This window comes from Procambarus clarkii, chromosome 17, assembly GCF_040958095.1.
Source record: "Procambarus clarkii isolate CNS0578487 chromosome 17, FALCON_Pclarkii_2.0, whole genome shotgun sequence".
NCBI classification, from domain to species: Eukaryota; Metazoa; Arthropoda; class Malacostraca; order Decapoda; family Cambaridae; genus Procambarus; species Procambarus clarkii.
Genome location: NC_091166.1, coordinates 20,297,787 through 20,325,273, shown reverse-complemented (window position 1 = coordinate 20,325,273; position 27,487 = coordinate 20,297,787). Strand labels below are relative to the sequence as shown.

The window sequence follows — 27,487 nt, the reverse complement described above, 5'->3', positions numbered from 1 at the left end:
CGGGACATTGGGGGATATGTAACAAGAAAGCAGTACATAGTACAACATGATCATAACAGCATGAACAAGCCATGTGGAGGATGAACAAACCACAGGCGCCAGTCAGGCGGCGGCAGACAATGTAAAAGTTACACCTCTGTACAAGTTAGCCATAGAGTCAGGTCAACGGTCATCGAATCACGAAGAGGTCAGAGTTGATGCCGTCATGATAATCTTCAGGGATTAACCCCTAAACATCAAATGTAAAACCCTCATGTTCAGCTGAGGAGCAGGAGATCATGGACAGTCAGTAGAGTGGGCGCAGCCCAGTAGGAAGGTGTGTGTGGACTCGGGGAAGGAACATCATCTTCCCAGGAAAACTGTGGAACAACATACGAGTAAGCACGGCTCTTTTGTACTAAAGCACCTCATTCAGTACCCTTGGCCTCTAGTAGGGAATATAGTTAGGGAGTGTCTTTTTAATTATTGCAAATAAAGTCATATATTGTTTAATTGTTATTAAATGTGTATTAATGGTTCCTTGCCTTAGTGATATTGGGCCTACCGTCCCCTTTGCCCCATTGACCTAGTGTTCTTAATTATCCAGTACTCCTCCCCCCGTTCGTCTTCCGTGTTGAGGTGTTAGTATTGGGTGTGTCCCGCCTTATTCTTGTGTACCCTATAGGTCCCAAGTGGTCAGGATTATTCGAGTGTCAGGCCAGGATCCTTGTACCGTTCAATTGCCCCCTACACCTGTCCTGGTAGGTTATTCCATCTGCAAGACCTACGACTCTCACTCCGGTCCCCTGTCTGGTAACTCAGGGTGGTGGCAGCGTCACTCGGTAACTCATACGATAGGCTGTGACTACGATTATCTCTATCTTTCTGTCTCACTCTCCCTCACTAGTGTCTCACTCTCCCTCGCCCTCACTCGCTCTCGTTCTCCCTCCCTTGCTCTCGTTCTCGCTCTGCCTCACTCTTCCTCTCTCTCTCCCCTCTCTCTCTCTCTCTCTCTCTCTCTCTCTCTCTCTCTCTCTCTCTCTCTCTCTCTCTCTCTCTCTCTCTCTCTCTCTCCCTCTCTCTCTCTCTCTCTCTCTCTCTCTCTCTCTCCCTCTCTCTCTCTCTCCTTCCTCTGTGTACTGGTTTACGTCTTCGTATGACGGCCCGAGTGTTAACATCTTACATGATCGATAGCATCTGTTATTACCATAGAAAGAGCGGAGATTGCACGGTTAGCTCAGTGGTAGTAGCGGGTGCGCGGTCGAGATAGATACAAGGCGAGATATTACAAGGTGGGTTATTACAACATCCCCAAAGTTGCCCGGCCCCAGGCAGCAGCCAAACTATCCAGCCTCATGAAAAAGGTCAATGACTCCCCCGGAACTATCCAAGCATGGCGCAACCTTCTCCTGTTTGGAAACATATGCTTGTGCATGACATCAAACAAATGCTCAACCCTGCACTGGGAGACATTGCACAGGGCCTCCTGGTGGAACTAACTAGATTCGCCAACACATGTCTAGCTGGCAACATACCAGAGACCATACGGCCTCTCTTTTTTGGCGCTACCCTCTGTGCCCTGAGGAAAAAAGATGGAGGAATCAGACCGATAGCTGTGGGCAATTCACTCCGGCGTCTCGTCGCTAAGGCTGCTGCTAGAGCAGTTAGTCAGGCAGCAGCCGACATGCTGAAGCCAAAACAGCTTGGGTTTGGCATTCCCCAAGGGTGTGAGGCAGCGGCTCATGCAGCTAGAGCCTACATTGCCAACATTACGAATGAAAAAGCCCTGATAAAGCTGGACTTTAAAAATGCTTTCAATCTGGTTAGAAAGGATGCAGTACTCAGTGCAGTTCATCGCCTTTTTCCTTCCCTCTACCCGTTTGTAAACTCATGCTACAGCAAGAATCTAACTCTGCTTTTTGGGGAACATGAAATTGAATCACAAGAAGGTGTCCAACAGGGTGACCCCGTGGCTCCAGGCTGTTTTGCCTGACATTCATACAACCAATCCTGAGGACTCCTAGGTACTCCTCTTGGAAGGAATGCCGTATGGTTAATATGGAATATGCTGTCATATTCAATGATACACATATCAAAGAAAACCTGCTGTAAGTATACACCAGTATAAACCCACATGACCCAGCAGTCTGCAACGCAGAGTTTACCTATAGGAATAGACAAGATCTCATACGGCATCAACTTAACACGAAGTAGGAAGCCCTCCAAACCCTTACAGAGGAAGCTGAACATCAGTTAAATAAATGGTCCCAGTATGACATCCACAACCAACTTAAGCAATCCATCAACAGTGAACTATCAGGCCTAAAACAAGAACACAAAACTCATGAACAAACGAGGACACTCCGAAAGCTGGCAGCCCTCAACGGTGGACAGTTAAAGATCCCTCGTCCACTAAATGGCTACATGAACCTAACTGCTCATGATCTTGACTAGGACCAACGAGACCTCTAGAATCTTGGCCTAAACTGCCAAATTCAAATCAAGACCTAAGAAGCATCAAAAACGTCTTGAAATCGAAATACTTCTGGACAACATCCACAAGTTAGAAGACAACAAAAAGTCATCACTACTGACACACTTAAGGCTGAACTACTAACAGAAGCCGGGAAAAAACGAGGAACATACTCATCTACAATCTTAACCCCACAACTCAAAGAATCCGCAAACAACTAAAAAATGTGGAATATGTAACAATAGGAAAAGTCGACAAGACAGCAGCATATGTGTTGAATCCTACCCAAGAATACATGAACAAAATTAGCAACATTCTTAGTGATGACACCAAATTTCAGCGAATCACGAGGAACCCTGTGGAAGACCTTAAACGCCTAGTGAACAAAATTATTACTGCAAAGAAAGGTAGTGTTAATTTCACTAGACTCTAAGGCGACTATGGCTTAGAACATGCCTATGGCAATGTTAAAACACACAAACCAGGTAACCCATTACGGCCAATAATCAGCCAAATACCAACTCCAACCTATCACCTGACAAAAAGACTTAACGAACTCCTAACTCCATACACTCCAAGCAACTATAGTCTACAATCATCAGCAGATTTCCTAGAATTTATCAAAACTACACAGCCCGATGGAATCATTGCTTCCTGGACATCGAATCCTTATTTACCAACGTCCTAGTCGACACAACCATAGGAATGATACTGGACAGAGTATACCGAGAGCACCCCCAAAATAGTCATACCCGAGCCACACTTGAAGAGCCTTCTCGAGGCATGTACAAAGGAAGCTCCTATCATCACTCCGCAAGAAGACATGTATCTACAAATAGACGGAGTAGCAATGGGCTCCCACTTACGAGTGTTATTTGCTAATTTTTATATGGGAACCATCGAAGATAGAGACTTCAGAAGCAGACAGAAACCAACTGCATACTGCCGTTATGTAGATGATATATTCGTCATAGTAAAAAACTCAGACGAACTAATTGAGAGCGGGAGCAGGAGAGAGGGAGAACATGAGAGAGGGAGAGAATGAGAGAGGGGAAGCATGGGAGAGGGAGAGCATGTGAGAGGGGGAGCAGAAGAGAGAGAGAGAGGAGGAGAGACGGGGGAGAAGATGAGAGGGAGAACATGAGAGAGGAGGAGTATGAGAGAGGGAGAGCATGAGAGAGAGGGGAACAGAAGAGAGAAAGAGAGCAAGAGAGAGGGAGAGCTTGAAAGAGGGGGAACATGAGAGTGGGAGCATGAGGGAGGGGGATTACGAGGGAGGGAGAGCATCAGATAGGGAGAACATGAGAGAGGGAGAGCATGATTGAAGGAGGGCATGAGAGAGGGGGGGAGCATGAGAAAAAAGGAGCATGATAGAGAGACATCATTAGAGAGGGGGAGCATGAGAGAGTGAGAGCATGAGAGAGGGAGACCATGAGAGAGGGGGAGCATGAAAGAGGGGGAGCATGAGATAGGCAGAACATGAGAGAGGGGGAGCATGAGAGAAGGAGAGCATGAGCGAGGGAGGGCACGAGAGAGGGAGAGCATGAGAGAGGGAGAGCACGAGAGAGGGAGAACATGATAGAGGGGAGCATGAGAGAGGGGGAGCATGAGAGAGGGAGAGCATGATAGAGGGGGAGCAGGAGAGAGGGGGAGCATGAGAGAGGGAGAGCATGATAGAGGGGGAGCATATGAGAGATAGAGCAGGAGAGAGGGGGAGCATGAGAGAGGGGGGAGCATGATAGAGGAAGAGCATGAGAGAGGGGGAGCAGAAGAGAGGGGGAGCATGATAGAGGAAGAGCATGAGAGAGGGGGAGCAGGCGAGAGGGAGAGCATGAGAGAGGGAGAACATGATAGAGGGGGAACATATGAGAGATAGAGCAGGAGAGAGGGGGAGCATGAGTGAGGGGGAGCATGAGAGAGGAAGAGCATGATAGAGGGGGAGCATATGAGAGATAGAGCAGGAGAGAGGGGGAGCATGAGTGAGGGGGAGCATGAGAGAGGGAGAGCAGGAGAGAGAGGGAGCAGGAGAGAAGGGGAGCATGAAAGAGGAGGAGCATGAGAGAGGGGGAGCAGAAGAGAGGGGGAGCATGAGAGAAGGAGAGCAGGAGAGAGGGGAGCATGAGAGAGGGGGAGCATGAGAGAGGGGGAGCAGAAGAGAGGGGGAGCATGATAGAGGAAGAGCATGACAGAGGAGGAGCATGAGAGAGGGGGAGCAGGAGAGAAGGGGAGCATGATAGAGGAGGAGCATGGGAGAGGGAGAGCATGAGGGATGGAAAGCATGAGAAAGGGGGAGCATGAGAGAGGAGGAGCATGAGAGAGTAGGAGCATGAGTGACGGAGAGCACGAGAGAGTGGGAGAATGAGAGAGTGAGAGCATGAGAGAGGGGGAGCATGAAAGAGGGAGAGCATGAGATAGGCAGAGCATGAGAGGGGGAGAACATGATAGAGAGGGAGCATGAGAGCGGGGAGAGCATGAGAGGGGGAGAGCATGAGTGAGGGGGAGCATGAGAGAGGGAGAGCAGAAGAGAGGGGAAACAAGAGAGAGGGGGAGCATGAGAGAGGGGGGGAGCATGAGAGAGAGGGGGAGCATGAGAGAGGAGGAGCTTGAGAGAGAAGGAGCAGGAGAGAGGGGGGAGCATGAGAGAAGGGGAGCATTAAAGAGGGAGAGTAGGAGAGAGGGAGAGCAGGAGAGAGGGGGAGCAGGAGAGAGGGGGAGCATGAGAGAGGGGCAGCAGAAGAGAGGGGGGAGCATGATAGAGGAGGAGCATGAGAGAGGGGGGAGCAGGAGACAGGGGGAGCATGAAAGAGGAGGAGCATGAGAGAGGGGAGAGCATGAGGGAAGGAAAGCATGAGAAAGGGGGAGCATGAGAGAGGGAGAGCATGAGAGAGGAGGAGCATGAGGGACGGAGTGCACGAGAGTGGGAACATAGAAGAGGGGAAGCATGAGAGAGGGTGAGCATTAGAAAAAGGGAGCATTAGGGAGGGAGAGCATGAGGGAGGCAGAGCATGAGAGAGGGGGAGCATGAGAGAGAAGGAGCATGAAAGAGGGAGAACACAAGAGAGGGGGAGCATGAGTGAGGGAGAGCATGAGAGAGGGAGAGCATAGGTAGGGAGAGCATGAGAGAGGGACAACATGATAGATGGGGAGCATGAGAGAGGGGAGAGCATGAGAGGGGGAGAGCGTGAAGGAGGGAGAGCATGAGTGAAGGGGAGCATAAGAGAAGTAGAGCATGAGAGAGGCGGGAGCATGAGAGTTGAAGGGCATGATAGAAGAGGTGCAGGAGTGAGGGAGAGCAGGAGAGAGGGAGAGCTGGAGATAGGGAGAGCAGAGGAGAGGGAGGGATTGAGAGAGGGAGAGAGAGAGATAGGGAGAGAGAGAGAGAGAGGGAGAGCGAGAGAGAGGAGGAGCGTGAGAGAGGGGGAGCAGGAAAGAGGGAGAGCAGGAGAGAGGGTGAGCATGAGAGAGGGAGAGCAGAAGAGATGGGGAGCATGATAGAGGAGGAGCATGAGAAAGGGGGAGCAGGAGAGAGGGGGAGCTTGGGAGAGGGGGAGCATGAGAGAGGGAGAGCAGGAGAGAGGGGGAGCAGAAGAGAGGAGGAGCATGAGGGAGGGAGAGCATGAGAGAGGGAAAAGCATGAGAGTGGAGGAGCAAGAGAGAGAGAGAGAGCAAGAGAGAGGCAGAGCATGATAGTGGAGGAGCATGAGAGAGAGAGAGCATGAGAGAGAGAGAGCAGGAGAGAGGGCGAGCAGCAGAGAGGGAAAGCAGGAGATAAGAAGAGCATGAGAGAGGGAGAGCATCATAGTGGAGGAACATAAGAGAGGGAGAGCAGGAGAGAGGGAGAGCAGGAGAGAAGGGGAGCAGGAAAGAGGGAGAGCATGAGAGAGGGGGAGAAGGAGAGATGCGGAGCATGAGAGAAGGAGAGAGGGAGAGCAGGTTAGAGGGGAAGCATTAGAGAAGGAGGAGCAGGAAAGAGGGAGAGCATGAGAGAATGAGAGAAGGAGAGCATGAGAGAGGGAGAGCATGAGAGAGGGGAAGCGTGAGAGAGGGAGAGCATGAGAGAGGGAGAGCATGAGAGAGGGGGAGCGTGAGAGAGGGAGAGCATGAGAGAGGGGGAGCGTGAGAGAGGGAGAGCATGAGAGACGGAGAGCATGAGAGAGGGGGAGCATGAGAGAAGGGGAGCAGGAGAGAGGGAGAGCATGAGAGAGGGAGAGCATGAGAGGGGGAGCATGAGAGAAGGGGAGCAGGAGAGAGAGAGAGCATGAGAGAAGGAGAGCATGAGAGAGGGGGAGCAGGAGAGAGGGGGAGCATTAGAGAGGGAGAGAAGGAGAGAAAGAGAGCAGGATAGGGGGAGAGCGGGAGGGAGAGAGGGAGCAGGAGAGAGACTGGGAGCATGAGAGAGGGAGAGCATAAGAGAGGGGGGAAGCCTGAGAGAGGGGGAGCAAAAGAGAGTTGGAGCTTGAGGGAGGGAAAGCATGAGAGAGTGGGAGCATATGAGGGGGGAGCATGAGAGTGGAAGAGAATGGGGGAGAGAGAGCAGGAGAGAGTGAGATCAGGAGAGAGGGAGAGCAGGAGATGGGGAGAGCATGAGAGAGGGGGAGCAGGAGAGAGGGAGAGAATGAGAGAGGGAGAGAGAGAGAGAGGGAGAGACAGAGAGAGGGAGAGCGAGAGAGAGGAGGAGCGTGAGAGAGGGGAAGCAGGAAAGAGGGAGAGCAGGAGAGAGGGGGAGCATGAGAGAGGGAAAGCATGAGAGAGGAGGGGCATGAGGGAGGGAGAGCATGAGAGAGAGGGAGCAAAAGAGAGGTGGAGCATGAGGGAGGGAGAGCTTGAGAGAGTGGGAGCATAAGAGTGGGGAAGCATGAGAGAGGCGGAGCATGGGAAAGGGGGAGCAGGAGAGAGGGGGAGCTTGGGAGAGGGGAACATGAGAAGTGAAGGGGGGGAGAGAGGGGGAGCAAAAGAGAGGAGGAGCATGATAGCTGAGGAGCATGAGAGAGGAGGAGCATGAGAGAGGGGGAGGCGCAGAGAGTTGGAGCATGATAGAGGAGGAGCATCAGAGAAGGGGAGCAGGAGAGAGGGGGAGCATGATAGAGGAGAAGCATGAGAAAGGGGGAGCATGAGAGAGGGGGAGCAGAAGAGAGGAGGAGCATGAGGGAGGGGGAGCATGAGGGAGGGAGTGCATGAGGGAGGGAAATCATGAGAGAGTGGGAGCATAAGAGAGGGGGAGCATGAGAGTTGAGGAGCATGAGAGAGGAAGAGCAGGAGAGGGGGAGAGCAGGAGAGAGGGAAAGCAGGAGAGAAGGGGATCATGAGTGAGGGAGAGTAGGAGAGAGGGAGAGCAGGACAGACGGAGAGCAGGAGAGAGGGAGAGCAGAGGAGAGGGAGAGAATGAGAGAGGGAGTGAGAGAGAGACGGATAGAGAGAGAGAGGGAGAGCGAGAGAGAGGAGGAGCGTGAAAGAGGGGGAGTCGGAAAGAGGGAGAGCATGAGTGAGGGTGAGCATGAGAGAGGGAGAGCAGGAGAGATGGGGATCATGATTGAGGAGGAGCATAATAGAGGAGGAGCATGAGAGAGGGGGAGCATGGGAGAGGGGGAGCATGAGAGAGGTAGAGCAGGAGAGAGGAGGAGCATGAGAGAGGGAGAGCATGAGAGAGGGGGAGCAAAATATAGGTGGAGCATGAGGGAGGGAGAGCATGAGAGAGAGGGAGCATACGAGTGAGGGAAGCATGAGAGAGGCGGAGCATGAGAAAGGTAGAGCATGAGAGAGGCGGAGCATGAGAAAGGTAGAGCATGAGAGAGGCGGAGCATGAGAAAGGTAGAGCATGAGAGAGGCGGAGCATGAGAAAGGTAGAGCATGATTGAGGGATGGAGAGCATGGGAGAGTGGGAGCATAAGAGAGGGGGAGTATGAGAGTGGAGAAGCATGAGAGAGGGAGAGCAGGTGAGAGGAAGAGCATGAGAGAGGGAGAGCAGGAGAGAGGAAGAGCATGAGAGAGGGAGAGCAGGAGAGAGGGAGAGCAGGAGAGAGGGAGAGCAGGAGAGAGGAAGAGCATGAGAGAGGGAGAGCAGGAGAGAGGGAGAGCAGGAGAGAGGGAGAGCAGGAGAGAGGGAGAGCAGGAGAGCAGGAGAGAGGGAGAGCAGGAGAGAGGAAGAGCATGAGAGAGGGAGAGCAGGAGAGAGGGAGAGCAGGAGAGAGGGAGAGCAGGAGAGAGGAAGAGCATGAGAGAGGTAGAGCAGGAGAGAGGGAGAGCAGGAGAGAGGGAGAGCAGGAGAGAGGGAGCATAAGAGAGGCGGAGCAAGAGAGAGAGCAGGAGAGGGGGAGAGCATGATAGAGGGAAAGCAGAAGAGGGGAAGAGCAGGAAGGAGGGGGAGCATGATAGAGGAGGAGCTTGAGAGATGGGGAGCAGGAGAGAGGGGGAGCATGAGAGAGGGGGGGAGCAGAAGAGAGGGGGAGCATGGGAGAGGGTGAGCATGAGAGAGGAAGAGCAGGAGAGAGGGGGAGCAGGAGAAAGAAGGAGCATGATAGAGGAGGAGCATGAGAACGGGGGAGCATGAGAAAGGGGGAGCAGGAGAGAGGAGGAGTATGAGAGAGGGAGATAATGAGAGCGGAGGAGCATGAGGGAGAGAGAGCATGTAGGAGGGAGAGCATGAGAGAGGGGGAGCATGATAGAGGGAGAGCATGAGAGAGGAAGAGCATGAGAGTGGAGGAGAATGAGAGAGCAAGACCATGAGAGAGGGAGAGCAGGAGAGAGGGAGAGCAGGAGAGAGGGAGAGTAGGAGAGAGGGGGAACATGAGAGAGGGGGAACGTGAGAGAGGGAGAGCAGGAGAGAGGGGAGCATGAGAGAGGGAGAGCAGGAGAGAGGGAGAAAAAGAGAGAGGGAAAGCAGGAGAGAGGGAGAGCAAGAAAGAGGGAGAGCAGGAGATAGGGAGAGCATGAGAGAAGGGGAGCTGGAGAGAGGGGGAGCATGAAAGAGGGAGAGCAGGAGAGAGGGAGAGAGGGAGAGAGGGAGAGCATGAGAGAAAAAGAGCAGGAGAGTGGGAGAGCGGGAGAACAGGTGAGAGGGAGAGTATGAGAGAGGGGGGAACATGAGAAATGGGGAGCAGGAAAGAGAGAGAGCCGGAGAGAGGGAGCATGAGAGAGGGAGAGCATGAGAGAGGGGGTGCACGAGAGAGAGAGAGCAGGAGAGATGGGAAGCATGAGAGAGGGGAAGCATGAGAGAGAGGGAGCGTGAGAGAAGGACAGTATGAGAGAGGGAGAGGATGGGAGAGGGAGAGCAGGAGAGAGGGAGAGCATGAGAGAGGGGGAGTATGAGAGAGGGGGAGCATGAGAGCATGGGAGAGGGGGAGCATGATAGAGGAGGAGCATCAGAGAAGGGGAGCAGGAGAGAGGGGGAGCATGATAGAGGAGGAGCATGAGAAAGGGGGAGCATGAGTGAGGGGGAGCAGAAGAGAGGAGGAGCATGAGACAGGGAGAGCATGAGAGAGGTGGAGCATGAGGGAGGGGGAGCATGAGGGAGGGAGTGCATGAGGGAGGGACATCATGAGAGAGTGGAAGCATAAGAGAGGGGGAGCATGAGAGTTGAGGAGTATGAGAGAGGAAGAGCAGGAGAGGGGGAGAGCAGGAGAGAGGGAAAGCAGGAGAGAAGGGGATCATGAGTGAGGGAGAGTAGGACAGAGGGAGAGCAGGAGAGAGGGAGAGCAGGAGAGAGTTAGAGCAGGAGATAGGGAGAGCAGAGGAGAGGGAGAGAATGAGAGAGGGAGTGAGAGAGAGAGGGATAGAGAGAGAGAGGGAGAGCGAGAGAGAGGAGGAGCGTGAAAGAGGGGGAGTCGGAAAGAGGGAGAGCATGAGTGAGGGGGAGCATGGGAGAGGGGGAGCATGAGAGAGGTAGAGCAGGAGAGAGTGAGAGCAGGAGAGAGGAGGAGCATGATAGAGGAGGAGCATGAGAGAGGGAGAGCATGAGAGAGGGGGAGCAAAATATAGGTGGAGCATGAGGGAGGGAGAGCATGAGAGAGAGGGAGCATACGAGAGAGGGAAGCATGAGAGAGGCGGAGCATGGGAAAGGTAGAGCATGATTGAGGGATGGAGAGCATGAGAGAGTGGGAGCATAAGAGAGGGGGAGTATAAGAGTGGAGAAGCATGAGAGAGAGAGAGCAGGTGAGACGGAGAGCAGGAAAGAGGGAAAGCAGGAGAGAGGGAGAGCAAGAGACAGGAAGAGCATGAGAGAGGGGGAGCAGGAGAAAGGGGGAGCATGAGAGAGGGAGAGCAGGAGAGAGGGAGAGCAGGAACAGGAGAGAGGGGGAGTAGGAAAGAGGGAGAGCATGAGAGAGGGGGAGCATGATAGAGGAGGAGCATGCGAGAGGGGGAGCACGAGAGAGGAGAGAGGGAGCATGAGAGAGGGGGAGCATGAGAGATATAGAGCAAGTGAGAGGGGGAGCAGGAGAGCGGTGGAGCATGATAGAGGAGGAGCATGAGGGAGGGAGAGCATGCGGGAGGGAGAGCATGAGAGAGGGAGAGCATGAAAGAGTGGGAGCATAGGAGAGGGGGAGAATGATAGTTGAGGAGCATGAGAGAGGAAGAGCAGAAGAGAGAGGGAGAACAGGAGAGAGGGAGAGCAGGAGAGAGGGGGAACATGAGAGAGGGAGAGCATGAGAGAGAGAGAGCATGAGAGAGGGAGAGCAGGAGATAGGGAGAGCAGGAGAGAGGGAGAGCAGGAGAGAGGGAGAGCAGGAGAGAAGGAGGGCAGGAGAGAGGGAGAGCAGGAGAGAGAGGGAGCATGAGAGAGGGAGAGCAGGAGAGAGGGAGAGCAGGAGAGAGGGTGAGCAGGAGAGAAGGAGAGCAGGAGAGAGGGAGAGCAGGAGAGAGAGGGAGCATGAGAGAGGGAGAGCAGGAGAGAGGGAGAGCAGGAGAGAGAGAGAGCAGGAGAGAAGGAGAGCAGGGGAGAGGGAGAGCAGGAGAGAGGAAGAGCATGAGAGAGGGAGAGCAAGAGAGAGGGAGAGCAGGAGAGAGGGAGAGCAGGAGAGAGGGAGCATGAGAGAGGCGGAGCAAGAGAGAGAGCAGGAGAGGGGGAGAGCAGGAGAGGGGGAGAGCAGGAGAGAGAGAGAGAGAGAGCAGGAGAGAGGGAGAGCATGATAGAGGGAGAGCAGAAGAGGGGGAGAGCAGGAGGGAGGTGGAGCATGATAGAGGAGGAGCTTGAGAGATGGGGAGCAGGAGAGAGGGGGAGCATGAGAGAGGGGGGAGCAGAAGAGAGGGGGAGTATGGGAGAGGGTGAGCATAAGAGAGGAAGAGCAGGAGAGAGGGGGGAGCAGGAGAATGAAGGAGCATGATAGAGGAGGAGCATGAGAACGGGGGAGCATGAGAAAGGGGGAGCAGGAGAGAGGAGGAGCATGAGAGAAGGGGAGCTGTAGAGAGGAGGAGCATGAAAGAGGGAGAGCAGGAGAGAGGGAGATCAGTAGAGAGGGAGAGCATGAGAGAAGGAGAGCAGGAGAGTGGGAGAGCGGGAGAGCAGGTGAGAGGGAGAGTATGAGAGAGGGGGAACATGAGAGAGGAGGTGCACGAGAGAGGGGGAGCGTGAGAGAGGGAGCATGAGAGAGGGAGAGCATGAGAGAGGGGGTGCACGAGAGAGGGGGAGCGTGAGAGAGGGAGCATGAGAGAGGGAGAGCATGAGAGAGGGGGTGCACGAGAGAGAGAGAACATCAGAGAGGGGGAGCATGAGAGAGAGGGAGCGTGAGAGAGGGACAGTATGAGAGAGGGAGAGGATGGGAGAGGGAGAGCAGGAGAGAGGGAGAGCATGAGAGAGGGGGAGTATGAGAGAGGGGGAGCATGAGAGAGAGAGAGCACGAGAGATGGGAAGCATGAGACAGGGGGAGTATGAGAGCGGGAGAGCATGAGAGAGGGAGATCATGAGAGAGGGGGAGCATGAGAGAGGGAGAGCATGAGAGAGAGGGAGAGCATGAGAGAGTGGGAGCATGAGAGAGGGAGAGAATGAGAGAGGGAGAGCATGAGAGAGGGAGAGCAGGAGAGAGGGGGAGCATGAGAGAGGGAGAGCACGAGAGAGGGGGAGCATAGGAGTGGGAGAGTGTTAAGAAATTGCTAACTTGTTATGTGGGTATGGAGTATTAATGAGAAGGCCAACATCAAGAATCAAGATGTATCATGAACAGTGGGGTAGATAGGCCCGGCCCCCCAAGGAACATAGGTTCCTGTTAATGCTTCAAGGTTTTAGAAACAGATCTGTTGTCAAGGATACAATCATCTACACCACTACAACATGAGTAATGGATACACCTCAAAAACTAACTTGTCTATTAAACTCTCAAACAACCCCGATATACATTACTATAATAACAATAACTACTTTACCACACTATCTTACGTTAAAAGCCTTGGTCCACATAGGCAGGATACAAGGTTCTCCAATTAGGACAAGCTAGGGTAAAGTCTACTTGAAAAGAACTCAAAGGCTTGAAGCAGCTTTGGGTAGTTAAGCCCCACCTGGTACCCTAGTCACAACACAAACACTTACGGATGCCCAAAACACTGTCTTATACTACACACTACTTAATCATTAATACACGCGCCTAGATTGTAGCACAGTTACTCAGGGTTATACTTAACTTAGCGATAAACGGTAGACTAAGGTAAGGGAAGGGGAGAAGGAGGAGGAGAATGGAGACAGAGCCACACAAGGAAGATGTTGCCACAAGCCAGCCAAACCAAAGAAGAGAGCACGCCGGAGCGTCCAGTCTCCGAGCTACCAAGTTGTTGTTGTTGTTGCCGGGAAGATAACCTAACTGATCATGCAGCTGCAAACAATACAAGTCTTCACAGGTTTTCGTTACTCATTACTTTACTAGTTCTAAGAATAGCTGATAACTAATTCCCTATTTAATAATCAACAAGCTCAGAGTCTGAATGCTCTGTGAGAAACAAGATTCGTCTTACGTCTGGCAAGGAAGATTGGAGCAAAGGCGCATCAGCACTCCTATAAAATAATGTAAAGTAATTATTTAGAGGTCAATTTGACCTCTGGTTTCCAACTAAGAAACCCAGGGTCGTAACAGAGAGCATGAGAGAGGGAGAGCATTAGAGAAGAAGAGCATGAGAGGGGAGAGCATGAAAGAGGGAGAGCATGAGAGAGGGGGAGCATGGGAGAGGGAGGAGCATGAGAGAGGGGGAGCATGAGAGAGGGGAGAGCATGAGAGAGGGAGAGCATGAGTGAGGGGGAGCATGAGAGAGGGGGGCATGAGAGAGGGAGAGCATGAGAGAGGGAGAGCATGAGTGAGGGGGAGCATGAGAGAGGGGGGGGCATGAGAGAGGGAGAGCATGAGAGAGGGAGAGCATGTGGAAGGGGGAGCATGAGGGAGGGGGAGCATGAGGGAGGGGAGCATGAGGGAGGGGGAGCATGAGGGAGGGGAGCATGAGGGAGGGGAGCATGAGGGAGAGGGAGCAGGAGAGAAGGGGAGCATGAGAGAGGGGGAGCATGAGAGAGGGAGAGCATGAAAGAGAGAAAGAGCATGAGAGAGGGAGAGCATGAGGGAGGGAGAGCATGAGAGGGAGATCATCAAAGAGGGAGAGCATGAGAGAGGGAGAGCATGAGAGAGAAAGATCATGCAAGAGGGAGAGCATGAGAGAGGGAGATCATAAAAGACGGAGAACATGAGACAGGGAGAGCATGAGAGCGGGAGAGCATGAGAGATAGAGAGAGCAGTAGTAAATCACTTATATAATTTAACATTAAAAAAAAATTGTCTCAAAAGGAGTGATACACTTAAAATAGCTGAATATTTGACATTTATTTTTGGGTAAATTACCATTCGTTTCATTAATTTAATTATAAATTAAATCTAGTAATTACCTAAGTGTAATTATCTAAGTGTAGTTACAGGATGAGAGCTAAGCTCGTGGTGTCCCGTTTTCCCAGCACTCTTTGTCGTATAACGCTTTGAAACTAATGACGGTTTTGGCCTCCACCACATTTCTCACTTGACTTGTTCTAACAGCACTTTCTCACTTAACTTGTTCTAACAGCAACTTCTCACTTAACTTGTTCTAACAGCACCTTCTCACTTAACTTGTTCTAACAGCAACTTCTCACTTAACTTGTTCTAACAGCAACTTCTCACTTAACTCGTTCTAACAGCACCTTCTAACTTAACTTGTTCTAAAAGCAACTTCTCACTTAACTTGTTCTAACAGCACTTTCTCACTTAACTCGTTCTAACAGCACCTTCTAACTTAACTTGTTCTAAAAGCAACTTCTCACTTAACTTGTTCTAACAGCACTTTCTCACTTAACTCGTTCTAACAGCACCTTCTAACTTAACTTGTTCTAAAAGCAACTTCTCACTTAACTTGTTCTAACAGCACTTTCTCACTTAACTTGTTCTAAAAGCAACTTCCCATTTAGCTTGTTCTAACAGCACCTTCTCAATTAACTTGTTATAACAGCACCTTCTCACTTAACTTGTTTGTGAAAGTTAATTTTCTTATATTTCATCGGCAGCTTTGTTTAATTAGCCTGTGACCTCATGTTCTTGATGTTTCAGGTTTCAGAAATTCTTCCTTATCAATTTTGTTTTATTCCCGTTGCAATTTTGTTTGCAATAATTATATCACCTCTTTTTCTTCTGTTTTCTAGTTTTGGCATATTTAATGCCTTTAACTTTCCTCGTAGCTCCTGACTTTTCTAGAGTTATGCACTTCTTCGTAGAGCTACGCGCTTCTCTGAACTAAATGCTTCTCCTCTCTTGTCAAATGAACCAACATCTGTGCAGGTTACTCTATTGGCGTGATCCTGTATCCTTGGGAAGAAATGTTATCTTTATTAGCGCATATAGGATTAGTGTAGAACCTCTGGGATGGGCAATTCTATGGTTATAATTTATGTGGAATTAACAGACACATCGAATTGCCAGTCATGAACATTCTGACAGTTTGGAGCAATTTTATGTGTCTTAATATATTTGCTGCACATTTAGTTGACAATCTCTACACCTTTTCCAGTTTGTTGATGTGATTCTTAAGATATGGGCACCATACAACCACTGCATATTCATAATCATACTCACTGCATAACTTTGGTCTCACAAAGGTCGTGAACAACGTCTTTAGTATTTCACCAATCATGCATTGAAAAAAAATTCTGAAATTGGAATGCATATCATAGGCTCCCCACACACTGCTTTTTATGTGGTTCTTAGATGATAGTTTTCCTTCTAGAAACACCCCCTGGATATCTTCTTTTTTTTTTTTTAGAAAATTATGAGTTTTTTTTAAAAGCATTTTAACATAATTTGTAAGTTGTGTGTGATCTATTTTCTCCTTCTCCATATTCCATGATTTGGCATGGCATTTATCACATTCATTTCCATTTGCAAAGTGGTACTCTATGCACTAATTTCATCCAGGTCTTCTTGAAGACCAACATAATCGTCTAAGTTTGTTACCTTCCCTAGTATCTTAGCATCATCAACAAACATGTTCAAATGATTCCATATTCCTGCTGATAGGTCGTTTATGTAGTAGAAGGAATCCTTCTGTCTCGGGAGACTATGGAGTTGCGCTCTGGTTGTCAGTCCTGGTGCAGCGTCTGGTGTGACTGATGAGGCCAATCCGAGAATGGCAGTCCACCCCACACTGAGCACAAACGAAGTCCGATTCTGGTCTGTCTTCCTGGCTACCGGCTATCCTGCTCTGTCTCTTTGCCTGCGATTTCTTGGCAAGTGACTCCTCGAACTTGGAGAGATCTTCCTGAACAGACAGCCCCCAGGCTGAACGGTCTTCGGCCAGTGTTTCCCACGTAGCAAGATCGAGGTCCATGGCTTTCAGGTCCCTTTTGCATACGTCTTTGTACCCCAGCTGGGGTTTACCTGTTGGACGCTTTCCCTGCATCAGCTCTCCATACAGGAGATCCTTGGGGGTCCTGCCGTCGCCCATTTGCACAACGTGCCCAAGCATGTGCATTCGTCTAAGCTTCAGCATTGTGTACTTACTGGTGATTCTAGCTCTCCCCAGGACGTTGTTGTTTGTCACCTTGTCCTGTCAGGTGATGTCTAAGATGTGTTGGTGGCAGCGCATGTGGTGGTATTCAGCTGTCCTTCCTGACGGGCACAAAGTGTCTAAGACTCACTGCCATATAGGAGAGTGTTCAGGACGCAGGCTCTGTAAACTTAGATCTTTCTATACTCAATCAGCTTATTGTTGGCCCACACTCTCTTTGTCAGTCTGGACATGGTAGTAGATGCCTTACCAATGTGTTTGTTTAGCTCCGTATCAAGAGCGAGAGAGTCAGAGATTGTGGAGCCCAGGTACACAAAGTCGTGAACGACTTCCAGTTTGTAATCGGAGATGCCGATGTCAGGTGGGGAGTCCACTCCTTGTCCCATGACCTGTGTTTTCTTCCGTCTGATGGTGAATCCGAAAGCCTGACAGGCCTCGCTGAAGCGGGTCATGAGCCGTTGGAGATCTTCGGCTGAGTGGGCAGTGACTGCTGCGTCGTCGGCAAAAAGGAAATCGTGCAGACACCTCAGCCGAACAACATAAACATCGTTTATGTAGACAATGAACATTACCCCTGCTAGAATTGAACCCTGTGGTACTTCACTCTTGACATTTCTCTAGTCAGATAAGAAGCCTCCATGTCACTCCTGCAGATGTAGGCATCCATCAGTCATAGGAGTCTATGGGGGTTGCACTCTGGTTGTCGGTCTGGAATGGTATCTCCAGAGCGCAAAGCCAGGGTAGGTTGATATGGAGGAGAGGCTGTCACCCAAGCAGCAGGTCCTCCAGTATTTTCCAGTTTACATAACAACTGTTATGTGGGATTCTGTCGAAAGCCATTTTTAGGTCCAGATAAATGCATTCATCCTAACCATTCCTGTAAATTCTCTGTGGCCCTATCATAGAAACTATGGAAATTCGTTACACATGCAGGATTTTCCAGATGGTAACCATACTGTCTGTTATTATATAATTTTAATCCAGGTGTTTTACCCATTTGGATTTAATAATATTTTCCAGTATATTAATTATTACACTTGTCAGTGATACAGGTCTGTAATTAAGTGGGTTTTCCTGCTGCCACTTGTGTAGACTGGAACTATGTTAGCATGTGTCCATGTCTACCAGGGCTTCTGCACACAGAGTTGCCTGAAAATTCAATGGAAGTGGTTTTTCAGGAACCGTGAAAAATCAATTGTATAAACTCGGTGCGAGTTTATGTTATCATTATATACTATATATTTCGTTAGTCACAAAAAAAATTATATTACATAAACTTCATCGAAGGTATAAACCAACTATATCATATCATGACAATATAGACAGTACCACTTATAAATTAAGAACAAACGAAATATATATGAGGAATTGCTATGTTCCTAAAAATCCTAATCTTGTTATCAACAGTGTTATAAAAGTGCTGTATGATCTCAAGGGTGTTGTATACAAGGTTTTCGAGGTGCAGTATACTGTGATCTCAAGGTGTTGCATACAATGTTCTCAAGGTGATGTATACAATGTTCTCAAGGTGCTGTATACAGTGTTCTCAAGGTGCTGTATACAGTGTTCTCAAGGTGGCGAATACAAAGTTCTTAAGGTGCTGTTTTCAATGCTCTCAAGATGCTTTATACAATGTTCTCAAGGTGCTGTATACAATGTTCTCAAGATGACCTGACCAGTCTCCGTGGTCTAGTGGTAAGACACTCGCCTGGCGTTCCGCGAGCGGTTTGTCATGGGTTCGTATCCAGGCCTGGGAGGATTTACTGGGCGTAAATCCTTAACTGTAGCCTCTGTTTAACTCAACAGTAAAATGAGTACCTGGTTGTAAAAAAGATTCTTCGCGGCGGGGATCGTATTCCAGGGACCTGCCCGAAACGCTACACGTACTATGTTCGTAGGACATAGACAGGCTGTACAAGAATGTAACAACTCTTGTATATATCTCAAAAAAATATATACACAATGTTCTCAAGAAGGTTGAATATAATGTTCTCAAGGTGCTGTATTCAAGGTGTGGCATTCATTGTTCTCTTTGTGCTGTATACAATGTTCTCAGGAACTGTATACAATGTTCTCAAGGTGCTGTATACATGTTCTCAAGGTGCTGTATACATGTTCTCAAGGTGCTGTATACAATGTTCTCAAGGTGCTGTATACAATGTTCTCAAGGTGCTGTGTTTACTAGTTGTGTTTACTAGTTGTGTTTTTGCGGGGGTTGAGCTTTGCTCTTTCGGCCCGCCTCTCAACTGTCAATCAACTGTTTACTAACTACTTTTTTTTTTTTCCCACACCACACACACACCCCCCAGGAAGCAGCCCGTGACAGCTGACTAACTCCCAGGTACCTATTTACTGCTAGGTAACAGGGGCACTTAGGGTGAAAGAAACTTTGCCCATTTGTTTCTGCCTCGTGCGGGAATCGAACCCGCGCCACAGAATTAAGAGTCCTGCGCGCTATCCACCAGGCTACGAGGCCCCCATATGCTGTATACATGTTCTCAAGGTGCTGTATACAATGTTCTCAAGGTGCTGTATACAATGTTCTCAAGGTGATGTATACAATGTTCTCAAGGTTATCTTGAGGTTATCTTGAGATGATTTCGGGGCTTTAGTGTCCCCGCGGCCCGGTCCTCGACCAGGCCTCCACCCCCAGGAAGCAGCCCGTGACAGCTGACTAACACCCAGGTACTTATTTTACTGCTAGGTAACAGGGGCATAGGGTGAAAGAAACTCTGCCCATTGTTTCTCGCGCGCGCCTGGAATCGAACCCAGGACCACAGGATCACAAGTCCAGCGTGCTGTCCGCTCGGCCGACCGGCTCCCCTAAGGTGTTATATAGAATTCTCTCATGGAGCTGTTTTCAAAGTTCTCAAGAACTGAAGATCATACTGAAGATTTGGGTATACCCTATTTCCCAGAACTCCATTCCCCATCCCCTCAACCCCAGACCCGTGAACGCACCAATAAAATCCAAGAACATATGGCTCGTCAGATTGGTGAATTGATGGGGTACACACGTCGATCACAGTTGAGTTTCACAGGATTCGGCGGGGCTGGGCACAGTCGGCCGGTCTAGGGGGAGATGTCCGGGTGTTACTAAGGGATTGGTTTCCTTATCCCATTTCCCAGAAGTTGGGAGTCTGGTCAAATTTCCTTCTTCTATGTTCTGAAGAAGGAAATACCATAACCTATAGTTACAGAGGTGGTCGAGGCGTCCTGCTTCCCTGCCCTTGTACTCCCAGTAGTTGTTGTGGATTATGGAGTTATGCTATCTGTCTTCCTTGGAAAGTACGCGGCCACATAACGAGGGAATTACGTAATTTCTGGGTAAGACCGGGAATTACGACGGGACTGGGTTTGCTAAACGAGGTTTGGTGGTGGAGGAAGCGGTGTCTGTCATTTTCTGGATTTCCTCATGCCAGACGAGACAGTCAGGTGAGATCACCGAATGTGGGCCATTGCAGAGCAGGCAGTGTCTGTGGGAGGACGTGCAGTTCATATAGTGGTGCTCCTAGGCGCAGAGGCTGTATCTCTGTGCTCGCTCGATGCACTTGTTGGTGTAGTGGGGGTACTGGAAGCACTTGAAGCACTGCCGGAGTTCCGTGAAGTATTCCTTGATCACTTGGGTGGGTAGTATGTGATACCTGCGCTCCTTTGTCCGTGGCGTGTGTCGATGTGATGGCCGTGGTGAAGGTCACCTTCAGCGTTGCTATGCGGTTGACTTTGGTATTGGATATGGTCTTGACTGCTACCGAAGTCTGCGTCGGGTTCTGGTTGTTAATGATGGCGAGGATGTCGTCGTCGTCGCGGTCGGTGATCCTTATGCTGAAATTCCTGGCAAACATGGTCCTGTCCGCCAGGTAGCGTAGTGGTGGTGCGAGGGTGATGCCAGCGTCTTGCAGGGCCGTCGTGGCGGTGGTGGTGAGTATCTTCTCAAGGTCCAAACCCTTGGAGAAGAGCAGGTGAACACCCTCTCTTGTCTCCAGGATGTCAGCCGGTGAGACGGCGGAAGAGGAGATTTGGGCTAAACTCTCGGCGGTGGAGAGAACGAGGTTCTCCGGGAGGTGAACCTTGACCCTGTGCAACATGGTGTAGGTGGGTCCTGGACCATAGGAGCTTAGGTCGGCAGCAAAGATGGATATTTGGAGTGAATGTGATGGAGAAAGATGACTCCATCTGATTGATGAAGATTAAGCCACCCATGAAGTGGCTCAGGCATGAATAAGTGGTAGAATTTTTTTTCGGGGGGGGGGGGGGCTGAATTTATACCTTGTGCTGCGGTCGAAGTAAACCCCCTTCTGGTATGCATATATATCTTCGCATACATTAATACATGCAAATTTCATCAAGATAAATCTTCTACTATTTAGTTCATCCATTTACATTTATTTGAAATTTTGTTGAAGAAAAATAATTCAATAAAACTATAAAATTCTATAGAGCGCTTTCCATTTTGAAAGTCAACCATTATCAACGAATTGATATCAACTATTTTTATCAAGGTCCAAGTACGAGGCGGTGGCTTCTGACTCATCATTGGTCGACTACACTTATTTTGGCGTAAAATCTATATAAGAGTGACAATGTTTATCTGTACAGTAGAATATTCTAACCATTGTTCTGTAATATGTTTTCCCATAACACTGTACCTCTATCCAATTTAATTTTTTTACCAGTGTAATGTTCGCACATCATTTACTCTCAAAAGGTAAACGTTTGTGTTTTGGTATTCAACAGGAAACAAGGACGGTGGTGCCAAACTATTACAATGAGAATGATGCAGTTGTGTTCATCTATCGCGTTGTGAGAGACTAGGTTCCTGCCAGCAGCTGCTACGTATACTCTCACCATCACCAAGGATGTGACAAGGTGATGGTGAGATGGTGAGGTGATAGTGACGTCACAGCTAGCAGCTGTGACGTCTACTCTCACCATCACCCAAGATATGCTCACTTCAACCATCAATTTCTCCTTCAAAAAACAAAGAAAACAATAATACTACAGTTACCGTTTACACCTAAGCAAACTGTCATATATTGATCCAGATTACGCTGGAAGCTGTCCAACGAGCATACCGCTGATATACTATTCGGCAAACTTCCTAAATGAAAACTTTGTTAAGTTAAATTAAAACCCCATTGTTTTACATTCTGGTTTACCTTTATATTATTTACACTATAAATATCACATTTGTAGCTCATCAACCACTTGAATACTTCACTGATGTCACTCCTTGATCTTCTTACTAACAAATGTAAATGGTTTCTGTATTCTTTATTTGTGTGGGAAATTTGTTCTGCTCGGGATTATCTTATTATAAGATGATCCTTATTTTTATTATCATAAGGAATATTATATTATTAGTTGAAAGAATGTTGATAAAAGTTGATAAAATTATAAGTTGAAAGAAGTAACTTTTTCGTTCAACTCCTTTAATTGAAATTTTGTCCATCTTGTACCGTGATGCCCTAAATTGAATGGCATAATCCTAGTAGTGCCTAACATGGGTGAGATAATAATAGTAGTGCCTAACATGGGTGAGATAATAATAGTAGTGCCTAACATGGGTGAGATAATAATAGTAGTGCCTAACATGGGTGAGATAATCCTAGTAGTGCCTAACATGGGTGAGATAATAATAGTAGTGCCTAACATGGGTGAGATAATAATAGTAGTGCCTAACATGGGTGAGATAATAATAGTAGTGCCTAACATGGGTGAGATAATAATAGTAGTGCCTAACATGGGTGAGATAATCCTAGTAGTGCTTATCATGGGTGAGATAATCCAAGTAGTGCCTATCATGGGTGAGATAATCCAAGTATTGCCTATCATGGGTGAGATAATCCTAGTAGTGCCTATCATGGGCGAGATAATCCTAGTAGTGCCTATCATGGGTTAGATAATTCAAGTAGTGCCTATCATGGATGAGATAAGTCTGAAGAATCCCAGCATAATTTTGCTATATCTCAAGTACTTAAGCACTATATGATTGGTCCAAGAGTTCCAATAACAAAAGCGCCGTGATCACTGTCATAAAATTAACTCGCGATGTTAACATTATTGAATTAATATAGTGCTTCTATTTTTATTTCCTACGTTAAGAGCTCTGTATTTGTTTGCTTTAAATTGCAGTTACTGACTTTTAGCAACTGCAAGAGTCACTTTGTCATTTTGAAGCAATGCACTCTCAATAAAATTTAAGATATTGCCTATTTTCTAATTATCTGGAAATTTACTGATGTCGTCAGTAACCCCAACACTGAAATCGTTGATATAGATAATGAAGAGAAAAGTTCACTTGAGAGATCCCTTGGGCGTTCTATTGATAATATTTTATACAAATTCTTTTTTTCCATTTATATTGACCCCTTTGCTAAATATGCAATAAACATTCCCTTATCCAGTTTAATACTTCCCTTCCCTTACTATGGTACTAGTTTATAACTCATGGAGGTAGGCTTTACAGTTATTGGTTCAAGCAACTTCCCCACTATGGACATTTAACTAACTGGTCGATAGGTGGTGGATGTGATCTATATCCAACTATACCAGAACTGTCACCACGTTGTTAGTGGCCAGGTCAGAGACCAGGCCGCAGGGACCGTGACCCCCGGAATCCCAGGGGTCACGTTTGCAACCATTCATGATTCAGGCGTTCAGCCGGCCTCTAGTGACTTATTAATACTTGATTGGGCTTACTAAGCTTATCTCTGATTTTTTCTGAATGCTGATAAATATTCTAACTGGGACTGGAGTTCATGTTTTTCTTTTGGGTTTAAAGATATCCTGAGTTATGCCTAACTTTGTCAGTTATATCTTATTGGTTTATAGATATCCTGAGTTTGCAAGTTATATCTTTTTCAATGCATCTGTAAATTTATTGAATTAGATTTTCCACTGTAAAGATTAAAATAAAACAATAATAATTTATTTTTGCCTCTATTACACCTTTTTGATATCTCTGGCTATATTTTATTTTAGGAAACGTTTCTGGTTTTTAATTCATTTATACAGAGCTCTCATCTACACATTTAGAGAGTTTAGTACAAAATTTATAAATTAATGTTCATTATCACTTGATTTAACTTATCTAGTTCGAACAGTAGGCTCCTGAATTGAATATATAATGCAGGTACAAATGACGTATGTAACATCTAGTGAATGGAATAGTGTGGTGAGAGGTTGAGCGTGCCCAGTTGACCTCGCCAAAATCCTGCCTCAGTCGTATGTAATCAGCTCAACAAAAATCTTGAACGCCAATGGATTTTGTATAATGTAAATCGTACAATGTGTCAAAAGATCATCAAATACAATTTCATCGTAATCACACGATGAAATTCATGTAAACAACTATTATTCCCAGCATCACCAGGGTGTTGTGTTATCAACCATTATTCCCAGCATCACCAGGGTGTGGTGTTATCAACCATTATTCCCAGCATCACCAGGGTGTGGTGTTATCAACCATTATTCCCAGCATCACCAGGGTGTGGTGTTATCAACCATTATTCCCAGCATCACCAGGGTGTGGTGTTATCAACCATTGTTTCCAGCATCACCAGGGTGTGGTGTTATCAACCATTATTCCCAGCATCACCTGGGTGTGGTGTTATCAACCATTATTCCCAGCATCACCAGGGTGTGGTGTTATCAACCATTATTCCCAGCATCACCAGGGTGTTGTGTTATCAACCATTATTCCCAGCATCACCAGGGTGTGGTGTTATCAACCATTATTCCCAGCATCACTAGGGTGTGGTGTTATCAACAATTATTTCCAGCATCACCAGGGTGTGGTGTTATCAACCATTGTTCCCAGCAACACCAGGGTGTGGTGTTATCAACCATTGTTCCCAGCATCACTAGGGTGTGGTGTTATCAACCATTATTCCCAGCATCACCAGGGTGTGGTGCTATCAACCATTGTTCCCAGCATCACTAGGGTGTGGTGTTATCAACCATTATTCCCAGCATCACTAGGGTGTGGTGTTATCAACCATTATTCCCAGCATCACCAGGGTGTGGTGTTATCAACCAATATTCAAAGCATTATCAGGGTGTGGTGTTATTGTGTGAAATTGACCTGTAAGATTTTTATTTATTTAATTTATATTAATTTATGTAGAATTTATGTTCTATATAAATAGAATATATTTATATTTTTAGATAGTAAACTGTGTTGTTTAAATTGGATTGTATATCTTGAAATGTCACACAAATGCCTACACATTCTGGGGTTATTAAATTATTTACATGGATAATCTCTCAATAAAAAAATATTGATTAGTTGACATTCATTACAGTATTAGACTACATATGTAACTTAAATTAACTACAGCTTATCTTGTATATAGTGGGCCTGGTCCACCAGTTATGAACATGGATGAGCACACCAAATAATCCTCATGGTTGAGGCTGGTATCAACACCATGTACTGGTGAACTAGGTAATTAGTGTTAATTCTTCTTCCTCTTCTGTTCCACCTGTTAGAGGGCACTCACAAATATTAGCAATAATCCCAATATGACAGCAATATCAGAGGAAATAATGTATGTTGATTATGAGATAAGGACCAAGGAATATTTACCTTGGTTTTGTCTCGCTCGCATGCTAACCGGCTCACTCAATAACTTCCCATAACAATTATGATCAGGAATGAAACAGCTAATAAACGAGTTTCGGAAAGAACACCTCCTTTATTGTAAACGATGCGTGTTGATTGTTATGCCCCTGACCTCTTGGTATGGTTCCTCTGTTGTTGCACTTATAAAATAGATATAAAGGCAGCCTTGCCAAATACAATGTGTCTAGGGTAAATGAGTCAACTTCTTTAACAAAGAGCAATATACTTAAGATAGGGGTAACAAAGGAACATCAAACATATAACTGAAATACAGATAGCTAGGAATCACCAGAATATTTATAACAATATACATATCATGAGGTAAATAACTCCCATGTGCCCTCTCACTTGATTAAATCTTAAAAGAATAGATGAAAATACTTAATGTAAATCTACCAGATTACGTAGCTATGTTATTTAACCAAAAATATGCTCCACAAATTTATCTACTAAATCACAGGTCTTCTCCAGCCAGCTCAAACCACGCGACTAACTGGGTTAGACGCCTTCCACAATGGTGTCTACATAGTACCAACTGAATACACACATGAATACTCTCAGATACTTTGCTATCTGAGAGTAATACTTATGAACATATTTATAAATACACTAATATGAATATAACACTGTTAAAGTGTAGTTAAATTAATTGTTCATACAATTTCTCTGTACCGTTCCAATTTTAGTATATGTACTGCCGAAGCGAGTACGTTCATACAAGAAACAGGAATATTTACAGAGGTGAATCAGTGACTCTATGTTGAATACACTACACGTATCATTGGAACATTCATATATAGTAAACCCCAATGAGATGGCACTGTCTCCCCCCTCCCCCCCTCCACCCATAATTAAACATGCAATAAAAAAATCCTATAAGCACACTACAGCATGCTACAGTTAACTCAAACATAATTACTAAAAAACAAATGGTCATAATGTTGATCTTCAAATAGCTGAGGAAAGAATAATGAAGATACATGTTTATCATGATAAATGTCAGAATCAAGTATTACTGATTCATAACATCCCTCCTCGTCCTTAAAGAAAAAATGAAATTAACTGAAGGTTAATTGCATTTTTTGACTACAGGTGAGTACAATACTGAATACTCATAAGCAAATCATAATTCTCAACACTGAACTTCCTAAGGACAGCAGTATAATCTGAAACAATATATAGAAGGTATATGACAATTGAAATACAATCAGAAACACATAAGCAACACCCGTGCACAACCTGTAAAAAATCCCTAATATAATATTTAACAAGGTACAACTCCTTGCAAAAAAGGAACAATTTGAATCTTAATTTCTGTAATGAGTTCATTAACTTCAATGGAAGAAATAACTAAATATGGAATAATCCAAAGTTCAATAGTTTACATAAAATTCTTTATATGAACACATTTGCAACTCACTGAGACTACTGTAAAATATACCTTTTCTTCATTACAGTCTGAAACATTGTTTCCCCTCTTTAGTGTATCTATATCTGTACATCTTGGATTCTCAACACATTTATCTCTCCAGGGATCTTATTTTTCTTATTTCTTTCATTTATCTTATTTCGTTTACCTAAATACCTGAGGTAAATTCTCACTCTCTGCTCATCACAAAATTTTGCTCCTTCTATACTCATCACACTTAGCAAGATTCACATAGTACAATAATCATCCAATAATTCACATCTAAATAAATGGCAGTCTGGAAAACAAAATCTAGTTTAGAACTTTTCCCCTTAACTGGTTTCTCCCTTAACCTGGTAGTAATCCAATAACACCACAATGTCCTCTTTATTACAGGTTACAACACAACAGCACAACAAGGTAAAGTACTTACTCATCATCGTAAAATGCACTACTTTATGTAAACAGATGATACAGATCCAACCAATACTTTTATCCTGTAGAACTTCAACAAGTAGATATAAGTTTCCTGGACCTGAATGCAGTGAACTCTGACCACTACAACTCGGTTAAGAATAACAAGTACACTTCCTGAGCTGAAATATCCTGGGTTGTATTAGTGGAAAGGTTTTCCACGGTTTCCACTCCTTTTCTTTTGAGTTAATTCACTGAGATGAATTGGCATAGATGAGGGGTGGTTGAGGGAATTCTCCTTGGGAATGGGGTTGATCTGGTATAAACCCTCAGGAACCTCAGGTCTCCAACACTCTGGATCTTTTGTGAAACAAACAGCATCGGGCTAAATGTCATTAAAAGTAGAAGAAGCAGGGGTTAGACCACTCTGACACATCCGAAACTTCTTCACTCTTGGAACCACCAACAATTCAACAGGACTTAGAAGTTGACTTCTTATGCCTGTGGAAACAGACAAAAATCACAACAAGAATGGCCAGGATCACCTGACTTAACTGACTCAAGTGACAACCAATGTTGGACAAATCATTCAATC

General features: G+C 46.8%; 1 protein-coding gene across 2 annotated transcripts in view; it reads left to right on the top strand.

The window, feature by feature from the left end:
- The window catches only part of LOC123748525 (methyltransferase-like protein 27), a 377,853-nt gene extending 354,476 nt beyond the window's left edge, over nt 1-23,377 (top strand). For both annotated transcript variants that reach the window (XM_069326220.1, XM_069326221.1), the window contains one exon: nt 21,182-23,377. In XM_069326220.1, the coding sequence (XP_069182321.1) occupies nt 21,182-21,259 (78 nt within the window). In that variant the 3' untranslated portion in view covers nt 21,260-23,377. The remainder of the gene's footprint in view (nt 1-21,181) is intronic.
- Nucleotides 23,378-27,487: the final 4,110 nt, after the last annotated feature.